We start from the raw sequence: 15,736 nt of genomic DNA, 5'->3' as shown, positions 1-15,736 counted from the left end.
GAGTTTTTTTTTCGTACATCCCCCTTCCTGTCGGAAAGAATCCTGGATACACCCTAGCTGAATATTACTATTTTTTGCGACGTCGTAGTATCAATATCCCTTGAAAATTCGACATTGTTCACCCTTCTATCGTGTCTCATCTGTTTGATTTTTAAGATAATTGTGAAACGACTGAAGAGCCTACAATGGTAACAGACACACAACTTATTTATATATATATATATATATATATATATATATATATATATATATATATATATATATATATATATATATATACCTACAATGGCAACACCCGAGGAAGCTGCTCAAAACGAATGTATTCAAGCCGAAGTAGCTGAGTTGGTAAAGCGTTATGTTTCAGGTTCTAGGTCCGAGAGGCTCCAGGTTTGAACCTTGGCTTTAGCATAAATACAAAAGAAGAAAAAAACTAAAAAAGGTAAAAACTACAAAAAAACTAAAAAGAAAATATATATATATATATATATATATATATATATATATATATATATATATATATATATATATATATATAAAATGTATTTTTAAATAGGGACTTCTACGAGCCCCAACAAGCACCAATTTACAGTTAAAAAAATATTTAAATTATAATTTGTCTATAACCGTTTCATGCTTAAAGATAGAATTTAGCCATCATTTGCTGCATAGTTTAACGTGAAGTCACCAGACAAATTCAATCTTCAATTAAGTTCCAGCATAATTTATTCCCTTGTAAGAAAAAGCATGCAATAATGCCATCTACATATTTTATAATCAAGGAGTAAAGATAAAACATATTCACCATTTGAGATTTATTCAGGAAGCGTTTAGCTTTTCCGATGTTACTTTTTAAAGCAGCCTTAAGTGACATAAAAACGTTAAGCAGTCTAAACGTTATTTTGCAGGTAAATGTTGATGATCTTAGACTAAAACCAATTTTTGTAAACGTAGACATACGTAAAATTTTTTGTGTAAGTAGAAACGTCTTCTATCGTAATTTTCGACTTTAAAATTTTTATAATTTCAAAAATGAGGAAGGTTTGAAACACTATCAGCTTAATAATACTAATTTGAAGACAAAGCTATTTTGAAGACCCCTTTGCAGTTTACACAAGGACGCTTGCATGCAAATGATTCGTCTTTGTTTCTGTTTTATATTTTATGCAGTGAGTCCATTGGTCTCCTTAAAATAAAAAATTCTAAGATTTGAATTGGTTTGATGAGGGTAAAAGGAGGGAGGCTTTAAATAGATTGGGATGGAGGAGGAGCGTGTATAGCTGTGTTGGACTCAGGTAGCTTAGTGCTGCAGTGTGTTGTTAGTAGTAGTAGCAGTAGTAGCAAATACATTTCGAGTGAAGTTTTTCTTTATTTAACCTAAAAAAATTGAAAAATAAGACAAGACAAATCTGCACCAAAACGAAAGTCTCCTCTGCAAAAATATATAAATACATAAACATATTTACATATAAATACGTATGTATGATATATAAATGTACTGCTACTACTACTACTACTAAAAAGTCATTACAGCACCAAGCCACCTGAGCAGAACCGTTCCTAGGGTTGGCGGTGCTCGGGGCAAATTAATTACATAACCGATTCTAATGTAAATTTTAGCTCAGTATGCGTTGAACAAATTACAATATAGTATACGTGACAATCAGCTTTAAATTCTGAAAGCTGTTATGTAAGTGCAATGGTCAAGTTTTGTGTCAGGTTTGTAATATTGTATGCGTATTTCACGATGAATAAATCTTATCTTATTTTAAAAAAGCAAGAAATGATATTCTTACTTTTTTTTAAATTCAAACAAGATAGTTGGATACAAACAAACAAAGAAAAAGATGTTCCAAAATTTCGCTTTCCTGGAAGCTAGGGCCTAATTCCTATTTATCAAAATTTCCCCCATTGAACATGCTGTTCTACGAGGCATTTATAACCAATAAATGTCTCACTTTCATTACTTTTTCCATTATTCCTCCTCATTTCTCCTGGTTTAAATTTATTAAAATTGGTCTGAGCTTCTGAGTTGGGCTAAGTAAATGGATAGATAACAAATACCTAAGTATATTATATAATATACATATAATATAAGTATAAGCATAATATAATATATTATAATATAATATATTATAATATAAGTATATATATATAAGCATATTTATATAAGTATATGCTGAATCGGCTTTTTTTATATGTTTCCGCTATCCTTTGCTTTTTTTTGCGCAGCTCACTCCCTTTTTATGAATCCAGATGCAGAGAAATATACAATAAAAATTAAATATGATAGATGACGATGATTATATTTCAGGGGTGGGATTGAGTAAATAAAGGAAACGTGGAATCATTGACTTCAAATCTTTAAAATATTATGTAAAACTATATATTCACTTAACAAATATATTAATAAATATTTTTTTTTAACAAATACTATTTTGAAAAATATATTAACAATTATATGAAAATAGCGACGAAGGCCACACTACCTTTCCATAACAAATAAATACAAAGTTGAAACAATGGGGAAAATCTTTTCAAGACAGTGGAAATCAATTCTGTGAATATTTCGGCCCTATGTCCAAGGGCCGTCTTCAGCACAATACGAGAAAGAGAGAGAAAAAAATATGTATATATAAATAAACTTACATTAAAATGCGAAAATTAAAACTAATAATGTTAAAAACATTAAAGTTTTTAACATTATTAGTTTAAAAACATGGTCAGAAGTGACCAAAAAAATTGGAGGGCACCCATGCCCCCTCCCACGCTCATTTTTTCCCAAAGTCACCGGATCAAATTTAACATAGCCATTTTATTCAGCATAGTCGAAAAACCTAATAACTTTGTCTTTGGGGACGACTTACTCCCCCAGAGTCCCCGTAGGAGGGGCTGCAAGTTACAAACTTTGACCAGGGTTTATACATAGTAATGGTTATTGGGAAGTGTACAGACACTATCAGGGGGATTTTTCTGGTTGGGGGGATGGGTTGAGGGGACGGGGTTATACGGGGGAAACTTTCCATGGAGGAATTTGTCATGGGGAATAGAATTTCCATGAAGGGGGCGCAGGATTTCTTTTTAGCATTTTTTTTAAAGAGCAATGAAAAAATAACATTAAAAAAAAATAAATATGAAAAAGCTTCTTCAACAGAAAGTAAGGAGCAGCATTAAAATCTGAAACGAACAGAAATTATTACCACATGATGGGGTTCACCTCCTCCTAATGCTTCACTCTTTAAGCTAAAGTAATTTTATTGATTTCAACTATTTATTCTACGGCCTTTGTGATTCAGGGGTCATTCTTAACGAATTGGGACAAAATTTAAGCTTTAGTGTAAAGAGCGAGGTATTGAAGAGGGGGCGAACCCCCTCGTATACGTAATAAAAACATACGAATTTAGAAGTTCGTTACGTAAGTTAGTTCGTAAGTTACGTGTATTTTTACTAATAAAAACGTTCGTAAAATTAAAAAAGTTCTAGTTACCTTTTTAAGTAACCAAAAAATTGGAGGGTAACTAAGCCTACTCCCCCGTTCCTTTTTTCTCAAAATCGTCCGATCAAAATTATGAGAAAGCCATTTAGCTAAAAAAAATAAATTAATCTGCAAATTTCCCTTTAATTATTCATGTGCAGAGAGCCAAAGTCTAAACATGCATTAATTCAAAAACGTTCAGAAATTAAATAAAAAAAAAAGTTTTTTTAACTGAAAGTAAGGAGCGACATTAAAACTTAAAACGAACAGAAATTACTCCGTATATGAAAGGGGCTGTTACCTCCTTAACGCCCCGCTCTTTACGCTAAAATATTTTACTGTTTTAAAAAATAAAGCTGAAAGAAAGAGTCGAACCTTAGCGTAAAGAGCGGGGCGTTGATGAGGAAACAGCCCCTTTCGTATACGAAGTTATTTCTGTTCGTTTTAAATTTTAATGTCGCTCCTTACTTTCATTTAAAAAAACTTTATTTTTATTTAATTATTACAGAGACTGATACTGTGTAGTGGTATACATAGAGAAGGACTTTTCTGCTGTATGATCCTGTTTTGCTGCGTTTCTGACTTAGAAGTTTTGATTGGATGTGAGAGTTCGTTTTAATTTGTATTTATGTTTTTAGTTTTCTCTTTCTTAAAATGTAGTCTTTTTTTCTCGTTTTTATTTTCCATAAAAAAGAGTACGAATTTGGATTCCAAATATCTATCATTTGCTTGCATCATTTCTACTTTCTTGACAAAAAAAAAACATACCTGCTTTCTGTCTCTTTTCATTTTTTTTTGCAGAAAGTCCTTGAGATAGAAATTATTTAATTCTGTAGTTTGGATGTGGGACAAAACCTAGCGTCTATTTTCTATAAACTTGGCGTAACTCCAGGATTTTCTACAGGACAGAATCTCAGCTATCAACCATGTCATTTTTCTTTCTTCTTGTTTGTTTGTCTTGGCACCACGGCATTCACGGGACCGTCAATTACTCAATAACATGCCCATACGTAGAACGAAGACAATTTCCTCCGTAATTTGATCTACTGTGTAGACTAGTACTTCCTTATTTCAGCGAAACACAGACTCCAAAAGCGATACAATTTCATGATTTGCCTGTGTTTGATCAATGCTAAATGCTGAAGACTTTTGGAATCCACCACAAAGATCACACTAGCAGCGAGAACATGACCAATTTGGCCACATGTCTTCAATTATGAGAAGAAAAAGATTAGCCTTGCACAGATTGAAAGAATTACAATGCAATAAATTGCTCAAGATCATTCTTCATATCTACTGTAAAATTTGTGACGCAAGACAAATTAGAAATTAGGTTCCATCGAATAGAGAGAAGTCGACCCAATTGGAGGTAGCCTGCAACAGAGGACCAAATTCCACAGACAGCTACAGTGCACTAACAGCTGGTTACCACAACGAGGTACAGCCAGAATGTACCCCGCTCTAAGTAAGTGGCACACCAGTCTGTCATTTTAAAAATTCTGATAACAAACAATCCCTACTTTCTTGAAAAGCCTAAATCGAGCTTTAAAAACGCATATGTTACAATGGTAGACAACCAATTTATCTTGCTTTGACTTTAGTTGTAGTATCAATAAGCAACTACTGACTGAATTAGAAAGTGAAATATCCAACATCGAGGAACTAGCACTGACTTTCTATATCAGATAACCCGACAGGTGTGCCTATACTACTCAATGAGCAATTAAAGCCCACTCGGATTAGAAAACGACGAGGACACAAGTTTGACAAAACCTGCTTTGTATTTTAATCAATTAAAACTGTTGGCGAAGACCTCAAGTTGTCCCCCAAGTCCCTTTGTTCTCTTGAAGCTTCTCTAAATCAGTAAGAGGATCTGCAGAAGTTACAATGAGAGTTTACTCTTGAATGAATAATGTTCTGGTTACCGAAAGTCATAAAGCCCAAGTTCCTCAAAGGTGGCGGAAGTAGAATTTTTGCCTTTGAATTCTGAACTAAAATCATTTCATATTTTCCAAAATGCAGTCTTTAATATAAATGATTTGAAAACCAGGAGATTAACACATCATTTATAAGGTATTAATCGAAGACTTTCCTGTCAGGCACGTACGCAGTAATTTATTTCGGAGGGGGGGGGGCAAAACCTTCGAAACAGCAGATATAAAGTAGCACTTTTTTTTATAGTAACTAAATAAATGCAAAATGCAAGTATATCGGAAAATACATATTGACTTTAATCAGTAGTATTGTAGCTGATGGGGGAAGGAGACTGAGGCCTCAAAAGCACGTTTTGGACTCAGGTTATGTTCATAGCGATTTAGAACCAGTGATTAATCTATTATATCCCACTGAAAGGGAAATTTTAGGGTTAATAGTGCAATATGGGTGCTGTGGGGGCAATTCTTCTATTGCAGAAACGTCGATTTTAATGAAAAATGATAGTTTCCAAAATTGATCCATTAAAAGCTGTAATTTATCCTGAAAACGCCATAATATCAAGGATAATTCTATTTTGCTATGGAAAGCAAACTCTTTTTACAAAACAAAATAACAGTACAATCGCTAATTACTTCAAAGAGGGTAAAAAGTTAGACAGAAAATGGGTTAATAATTGGGCAGTGACTTGATCAGATAATTGCATGCTGTAAAATCCCAGAAAAAAGCTTCATATATGTATCTAGATTCTTAAAAAATATCTTACTTTTGCCAGAAATCCCAAGAAATCATGGGGAAATTAAACATTACGAAAATTTTCGGGGGAGGGGCGGGCCCGAAGGCCCCCCCTGCGTACGTGCCAGTTTCCTGTATTATATTGAGTTTTCAACGTAAATGAAGTTATACTTTAGGCTTAACGACAGGAGATCGAGAGAAGCAGTCTCTCGCTTTTCTCAACTCATTTACCATTGGTTTTAGTTTTGGTCTTCTAATTAGGCATACATTTGCTCGTTTTGATTCATACAATCACTCTTTTGCAAAAAACGAAAATAAATTGTTTTTTTAATATGTCGTAACAAGAGTATCCAAAATAAAATTTATCTTTTGAATAATATTCGATCCTAATATATGAACAAAATAAGAAAATACAGTCACTAAAGAGAAGATTTTAGACAGTTCTGAAAAAATGAGTTTTTCAAATCCGTCATTGAGGTTAGGTGAAGATAGGAGGAGGGAGATAGTCTATATCTAATTCAGGGAACATTTTGCAACTTTTAAGTGTTAGACTCCCTCTTAACTTCAACAAAGTATGTTTTGGATTTCGAACAGCACATGTAGAAGCGAATCAACAGCAAAATAAAACGTTTAAATAAGGTTTACTTAAAAAAAAACGTCGAACTATGCAATAGAAGCAATATTTAAGCTTAAAAAATACGAAAGAAAAGAAAGAATCGAAAAATTGATGAAAAACAACTTTGTTTTGTTTAAATCGATGATTTCTCAAGATATTTTTTTTTATAAAACTGTATATCTATCAAATAAAATCTATACATTAAAAATAAATAAAAATACCAGGAAAAGAAAATTGCATTCATGAAGCAATACAAATCCTTTTTTCAACTTTTAAAAACAATGGGATTTGTCAGCTGCAAATTCTGTTCCCTTTAGTCTCTTTTTCTTTATTTCAGTACATAAAGCTCTAAACAGTATCAACCTATTCTTTAAATCAAGCGAAGGTGAAAAGGTTTCCAACTGAAATCAATAGCAGAAAATTGCCGAAGTAGAAACAAATTGAATTTTTCAAAATACTTATTGCAGAGAGCCTGTCAACTGCTTGAATTACTTTTTCATTTCTTTTAAAGCCCAAAATCGGTGACAATCAACTATATTAAAAAAAAAAATCGCGAACCGACGCGAAAGAGTATGAAAGAAAAAAAAAACAACGTTTAATATGACATAACTCAACAATTTAGATTTGTAATATTTATGTTTTAATGATTATTATTGATGAAGAACGATCTGTTACGCTCTAAAAAATGTACCATTCAAGATACTTTCCAGGCGCGATTTAAAATATGGTTTAATGAATAAATTTTGGTTTTAACCCATTTCTAGTTCCTTCATTTATTCAAAATTTGGCAAACTCTAGGTCAAATCTAATGGTGACAACTCGCTTTCGTGGGGAAGAATAAATAAGTGATAAGTGCAAACGTTAAACCTTGAGGACTGGAGGGGCGTGCAAATTTTCCCCGGTAGGAAGGTTGTTGGAACAAGATCGAATCATGTTTTTAAACTCTTCTTTTTCAGATCTTCTGGGGAGGGATCCTCAAGCGCAATATCATAAGGCACCCCCAACCCAACTCTGTGCGTTGAGGTATTGACAATAAGGATTTTCCAGTTTCAAGCACTAATTCCTTTCATTTCTTTATTTCAAAAGAGAGAATCCCAAATAATTTCAAACTATTCTTTAAATCAAACGAAGGTGAAAAAGTTTCCAATTGAAATCAATAGTAAAAGTTGCTGAAGTAGAAAAAAATAGAATTTTTGCAAAATCCTTTTTGCTGAGAATCGATCGACTGCTTAGAAGAAAGGCTTTTATGTTGTCTTCCAATCTAGACTGAAATGAAAATGACAATTCTTTCTTTTTCCTTATTATTATTGTCGAAGACAATCCTCGCGAGATATGTACTGAAAATACACTTTGGACGATTAAAGACGTAGCCTTGAAATGAAATGATAAAACTGAAATAGATTCTGATATGTACTAATATAATTTGAAAAAGGGGGATATTATCCGAATAAAAGGATCCGGAGCTAAAGCGATATGAAATTTGCTTCCCACCATAAATACAAACAACCAGCTTTTTAGGTAATGGAGTAGGGGGATTAGAAGATACTTCAAGGGAGAGCCAGAAGCACATAAAGGGTACACTTGAGCCCCATGCTTTTCCCTTTTCCCATGGATGGGTACGAAAAATAATCTTAGAAGGAAAATGCGGACACGCTCTTTTGTGCTGTTATGGGTCCTTGCTACTTAAGAAAACTGTGATTTAGTGAAAAAGCGAAAAGCACCGAGAAATCATTTTTATCTGGGTTTGGAGTCCTTCAACTGCTTCCCTTAACAGAATTTGTTGATAATAAACTGACAGTGATGATGATAATGAAATTTGTTGATGAATACCACTGGCTTAACTGTCCAACTTTCTCCCGTCAAAAGTGTTTTAACCGCCAGTCAGGAACAGCAAAATTCTCTATAATTCCTTAGGACTCTATTTATATGTTTCGATCCGTTGTAATTAATAAGACTAATATTTGAACATAACTAGCTAATTTAACATATATATATATATATATATATATATATATATATATATATATATATATATATATATATATATATATATATATATATATATATTAGAAGTAATTATTTGGTGAAAAAACGGTTTTCCTATTTTAGCAATTTATGTAAACTAGCACTTGAACAAGGTCTTGACCTTGCTCATCTATCCAATCACCTAGGACAAAACAGTACAACTAATCCATTAGACAAGTAATCATGTCCAAAATCGAGCAAAATTATCATTAATAAATGTGAGTCGTTGTACAACAAACAGGCAAAAGCACCTTAAATCTAATAAAATATTCCCAGGTGATCACCTCACACGAGGGCTCTTCAGAGGAATACACACTTGTCAATATGGGTCTTGGCACATTAAATTCCTTACCCTAGCAAGAGATCGCGCCTACCACAAGAACTTATGACATCCCGTTGTGTAGTGTCACCTGAGAAACATAGACGAAAAATAAAGATCATATATATATATATATATATATATATATATATATATATATATATATATATATATATATATATATATATATATATATATATATATATATATACTACCCAAGACATTTTACACCCCTATTTGTATAACAAGTATCCGTCCAAATTCCCAATTCACTTTCGTGCAAAACTTTCCAAGAAATTATTTCATACTACACATCAGTAACAAAACACCTGCTTGAGTTGAAATTTACCCTAATTTATTAAAATATGCAAAAAAAATAAATAAAAAAAGTTACATCAAAATATCATTCAATATTTCTTGATAACTTTCATTATGCTTATCTAAAAGTTCATTACACTGAAAACTATTTTTTTTTATTGCCCAGTAAGTTTATTGGCGGAAAAACCTCTTATGATTAATTTATGGCAAAGTATTTGACTTCTATTTTTAAAATCAACATAATTACTCCAAATTCCCGCATATCTAAATAGTCGAAAATAAAAAGCTGAACATGTAATATTTGAATGTATATTACTTTCAAGGAATGGGAAACTAACTGCTTCAAAATTAAAATCATCCGTTTTATTAAATATTTTAAAAACTAAGGTATTATAATGTAAACAAGAGCTAAGAGCTCATATGGCACTTGTGACGAGGCGGGAAGAGCTAAGAGCCAAGAGATCATATGGTATGAGCTCTAACAAAAATTCTATGAATCAATAGATTGATTAAAAAAGGAAAATAAGAGGCTTAATGCCGGTCAGGATTTAAAATAAGAGCCCTGAGTCACGATGTCCTTCTAAATATCAAAATTCAATAAGATCCGATCACCCACTCGTAAGTTATAAATACCTAATTTTTTCTAATATTTCCTCTCCCTTTAGCCCCAGATGGTCGAATCTGGGAAAATGACTTTATCAAGTCAAATTGTTCAGCTCCCTGACACGCCTACCAATTTTAATCGTCCTAGCACGTCCAGAAGCACCAAACTCGCCAAATCACTGAACCCCTCCCCCAACTCCCCCAAAGAGAGCGAATCCAGTACGATTCTGTCAATCACGTATCAAGGACATTTGTTTATTCTATCCACCAATCTTCATCCCGATTCCTCCACTCCTAGTGTTTTTCCAAGATTTTCCCATCCAACTCCCCCCAATGTCAAAAGATCTGGTTGGGATTTGAAATAAGAGCTCTGAGACATGAATTCCTTCTGAAAATCAAATTTCATTAAGATCCGATCATCTATTCGTGAGATAAAAATACCCCAATTTTCACGTTTTCCAAAAATTCCGGTTTTCCCCTCCAACTCCCCCCAATGTCGCGGGATCTGGTAGGAATTTAAAATTAGAACTTTAGAACACAAGATCCTTCTAAATATCAAATTTCATTAAGATCTGGTCACCCTTTCGTAAGTTACAAATACCTCAATTTTCAAAATTACCCCCCCCCCCCCAATTCCACCAAAGAGAGCAGATCCGGTCCGGTTATGTCAGTCACGAATCTTAGACAGGTTTCTATTCTTCCCATCCAGTTTTATCCTGATCTCACCGCTTTAAGTATTTTTTAAGATTTCCGGTCCCTCCAACTGCCCCCCCACCCATTTACGCTTGATCCGGTTGAGATTTAAAATAAGAGATCTGAGTTATGAGTTCCTTCTAAATATGAAGTTTCATGAAGATCCGATCACTCCTTCGTAAGTTAAAAATACGTAATTTTTTCTCATTTTTCAGAATTAGCCCCCCCCCCCCAATAGAGCGGATCCGTTCCAATTATGTAAATCACGCATGTAAGACTTCTGCTCTTATTTTTCCCACCAAGTTTCATCCCGATCCCTCCAATCTAAGCGTTTTCCATGATTTTAGGTTCCCCACCCCAAACTCCCCCCAATGTCACCAGATCCGGTCAGGATTTTAAATGAGAGCTTTGAGACACGATATCCTTCTAAATATCAAATTTCATTGAGATCCGATCACCCGTTCGGAAGTTAAAAATACCTCTTTTTTCTAATTTTTCAGAATTAACCCCTCCCCCAACTACCCCAAAGAGGGCGGATCCGTTCCGGTTATGTCAATCATGTATCTAGGACTTGTGCTTATTTTTCCCACCAAGTTTCATCCCGATCCCTCCACTCTAAGTGTTTTCAAAGTTTTAGGTTTCCACCTCCCAACTCCCCCCCCCCCCAATGCCACCAGATCCGGTCGGGTTTAAAATAAGAGCTCTGAGACACGATATCCTTCTAAATATCAAATTTCATTGAGATCCGATCACCCGTTCGTAAGTTAAAAATACCTCATTTTTTCTAATTTTTCACAATTACCCCCCCCCCCCCAACTACCCCAAAGAGAGCGGATCCGTTCCGGTTATGTCAATCATGTATCTAGGACTTGTGCTTAATATTCCCACCAAGTTTCATCCCGATCCCTCCACTCTAAGTTTTTTCTAAGTTTTAGGTTTCCCCCTCCCAACTACCCCCAATGTCACCAGATCTGGTCGGGATTTAAAATAAGAGCTCTGAGACACGATATCCAAACATTAAATTTCATTAAGATCTGATCAACAGTTCGTAAGTTAAAAATACTTCAATTTTTCTATTTTTTTTCGAATTAACCGGCCCCCCCCCCCCCCAGATGGTCAAATTGGGAAAACGACTATTTCTAATTTAAGCTGGTCCCGTCCCTGATACGCCTGCCAAATTTCATTGTCCTAGCTTACCTGGAAGTGCCTAAAGTAGCAAAACCGGGACCGACAGACCGACAGACAGACCGACAGAATTGGCGATTGCTATATGTCACTTGGTTAATACCAAGTGCCATAAAAATTAATATCCAAATATAAACAGTGGTTATAATTGCCTTTCCCATAGCTAGGTTCTAGAATTAACTCAGGTGGGTGAATATTATTCGAAATCTCCATAAACTCTACACAATTTATCACTTGAGGGTCATCCAAATATCTTTTACAATTTGAAAGAGAATATTTAACATTACTTGGGTTCTTTTTATTAATCATATACTCATATTCTAGTTGGTTTAAAAACAAGTCCGCTATAAAAGAAACTGGCATTGCCCCCCATAGGAATTCCAATAAGTTGCTTATATAGAGTACTATTAAACTTTAAAAAAGTATTAAAGAGAACAAATTCTAGTAAATCATATATCACGTCCAAGCTATAGCATCTTGAACTAATAGTACTATTAAAGAAGTTAGTTCATCTAGCCTTCTTATTATAAGTGTCAGTTAAAAAAAAAACAACAACACAAATTAGACAAAAGGAAAGCTTTCTTAATAATTTTTTTTTAAATTTCCAAATACTAAATTAAGTGGAAGATTTGTACACAATGTAGTGAAATAATCAAATGAGTCCAATCTTCTGGGTGAAATTATAGCCAGAGAATCTTTTAATCGTAATGAATTTTCAACACTGATATGGATCAAAATTAAAAATTTTTTAATTCCCTAGCAATATGCCTTAACTTTATTTCTAATTTCCCCCTAAAAATACACGACAGGTCAGTCACCGCAATTCCGGTTGGGCACCAGGCTGCACCAGCAATAAAACGTGGTCTAGGAGGATTCTTACAAAATTTTGCTGTCCAATATAAGAAAGGAAAATTTTCATCAATATAATTAATTTAAATAACAAAATTTTGAAAAGTATATCTTCAATTTTTTCTATTAAACTATTATGCTCTTCTTGAACCTTTTCATAGGCGTTCTTTGCCCGCAGCTACTTCGAAAAAACATCACAATAGAGTTTCTGACAAATTACTGCAAAATTATGATTAGCTTTATCAACAGGTACAATCACAAATTCATTCTGTACATTAGCGATTGCTCGTTTTATCTCAGCATTATATAATTATAAATAAAGTAAAGTCTTGTAAAATATATGTAATATAATGTAAAATATAGCATATAATGTAATATATAATGTAATATAATATAATGTAATATAATATATAATGTAATATAATGTAATATATAATGTAATATATAGCATATAAAATATAGCATATAATGTAAAATATAATGTAAAATATAGAATAATTATAAAGTAAAGTCTTATTATTAAGATTAATTGCATTAGTAAATATCTTATTTCTAACTCCAGGTATAACCAAATTTTTCAAATTCTGAAAAGTATCTTTATTAATTTTCTCTTTTTGGCACCACTTACCACATAAATAGATCTAAATCATTATTTAACCCACTAAGAATATTTGAAGGCTTTAGGTGGTTAGAAAGGCAGAATATAGCGCCAATTTCCAGTATACTCTGAAGATCAAGTTGCTTTATCATTGCCAAATCACCTGTAATAATATGTTTTATATCAAGCCTGTATATATATATATATATATATATATATATATATATATATATATATATATATATATATATATATATATATATATATATATATATATATATATATATATACAGAACATTCCCACAAAAAAAACATACTTACAGACATAGGGGAAATTGGTTCCCTGCTATAAGGCGCTGAATGGCCTAAAGGCAAATTTTCTGGTGAGTTTGAAGAGCAATGTGTTGGCGTGTTTGCTATGGCGACGGACGGCGTTGGTGAGGGGGATGATCTTCGTTCTGTCTTTATTGACATATCTAAAGCGCCACATATATCTCCAGACCTCCGCCGGGGACGAGCCTACGACAAATAAATTATAATTATTGCATTTTTCACGTCAATTTTCATCTCACATTTTTGAGGTGATAAAATTCCAAAATATATATTTCTCAGCAAGGCAAAATTATTCCGGATGGTCAATACATTCTGTCACCAGCACATTGGTCTATTAAGTTTGATCATCCCTCATAAAAAAAAAAAAACGAAAAAAGAGGGCTATTTAACTAGTTGATAGTTGAAACCAGTAGAATAAACCGACGATTTTGACAACCAGCGGTGAAAATAAATTGAAAATAATAGAGAATATTGTGACAATGCCGTCGAAGGCCTTCCTCAGCAGTGAGAAAGAGAAAAACAAGAAAATACAATAATTTTGTAATGGAGTTTGGGCACCCCTAGATTTTTTTTGGCTATCATCATCAATTGCGAACAGAAATTCACTCAATAAGCCAATTTATCAGGAAATTTCTTTCTAGATGTTTTGCAAGATCTAAAAAAGCGAGAGTCTGAAGCATTAATGATTCGAGAAAGACTCAAAGCCATATTGCAAATTCAATCAATACAGAGAAAGAGATAGCAGAACGAGGGAAATACAAAGAAAGAAAGGAAGGAAGGAATAGAAGAAAAGCAGGCAAAAAGAGTAGTGGTAAATTATCATGAGCTGTATAATAAACAAAAAGAAAACAGCAAAGAAACGGGGTTAGATCTTTCGAAAAAAAAGAAAACATTCTACATTTTTCGACATAAAACGGAAAAGGCTTTTCCACTGATATGGGAAGCATTCACTAAATAATGCTGAAAAAATAATGTTTTCGTTTGCATAGAAGTCACTATGTTTCTTACACAGGTGGAGCGTCCATGATCTACTTCTCTCCTATGAACTTCGCATGCCTAAACGGGTAAACTTCATAGGCTTAAGCCAAAACTGACGGGCTTCACTAGGTCTTACTTATTTAGTATTTCTTAATGACGATTTTGTGTTTTATTAGAGAAGCAAGTCACTGGTGGCTTGATAAAAAAAAAAAATAAAAATAAAACAGGTTTACAGACTACACCTGTGGTTCCCAACCGACCTCGGTTCATACCCCACTTAGGCATTTCTAAGATCCTGATGTCCCTCCCCCTAATGATATTTAGGTTTTGCTGTTCAAAATTTTACATGAATTCATCTGAAGGAAACTTAAAAGGACATTAGTATTTGATACACCAAATTGGTAATTTTTGTCAGGTCGTCTTCTAGACATATGTTATCCTAAAAAAAAAAAAAAAAAAAAAAAAAAAAAAAAAAAAAAAAATAAATAAAAAAAAATCATATGTTTAAAACCCCTTTTACGTTTAGTCTTTTTTGAGCCCTAAACGTATATGAATGTGACGTCGTTCATATAAAAAATATTTTCTTTTTCAAAATTAAGGCTCTAAAGCATAGTCAGCCAAAGGGTGCATGCCTTGCCCATGACCCACGAGAATATTGTCATGCCCCAGCAGTAGGGCCTGCACCCCATGCTGGGAATCACCGGTCTGGACGCTGATATGAAAAACCCTTCCAAAAAAAACACTACAAAAAGAAAATAAATAAATTATTTCAAATAATTTCATCCTTCTTTTATCCCCTTCCGAGATATACCTTAGCATTCTGAACTAAATTTCTAAGAGAGAACAGCCAATTTGAGACCGTGAAACAGCCATAGAAACAGCTTAGGTAGAAGTTCTATTCTTTAGCAATTTAAAAGAACAAGGATTTTGTTCAAAAGCCTACCTATCTTTTAATGGGATGCATTATGGATGAAACTGTTTATATTCTAGATGAATTCTTGAATTTGAACGAGAGAAATACAAGAATTTTAAGAACCTGCTTTATTCATGGTTTACATGCATGATCTGCATAAATGTTTT

At 33.3% G+C, this 15,736-nt stretch overlaps 1 protein-coding gene across 2 annotated transcripts in view; it reads right to left on the bottom strand.

Moving 5' to 3' along the window:
* Positions 1 to 15,736, bottom strand: part of LOC136032232 (protein jim lovell-like) — a 238,474-nt gene that overhangs the window by 47,167 nt on the left and 175,571 nt on the right. For both annotated transcript variants that reach the window (XM_065712451.1, XM_065712450.1), the window contains exon 5: positions 13,667 to 13,864. In XM_065712451.1, the coding sequence (XP_065568523.1) occupies positions 13,667 to 13,864 (198 nt within the window). The remainder of the gene's footprint in view (positions 1 to 13,666; positions 13,865 to 15,736) is intronic.

Source organism: Artemia franciscana, chromosome 10 (genome assembly GCF_032884065.1).
Source record: "Artemia franciscana chromosome 10, ASM3288406v1, whole genome shotgun sequence".
In the NCBI taxonomy this organism is placed as follows: domain Eukaryota; kingdom Metazoa; phylum Arthropoda; class Branchiopoda; order Anostraca; family Artemiidae; genus Artemia; species Artemia franciscana.
This window is presented reverse-complemented; position numbering and strand designations above follow the sequence as displayed.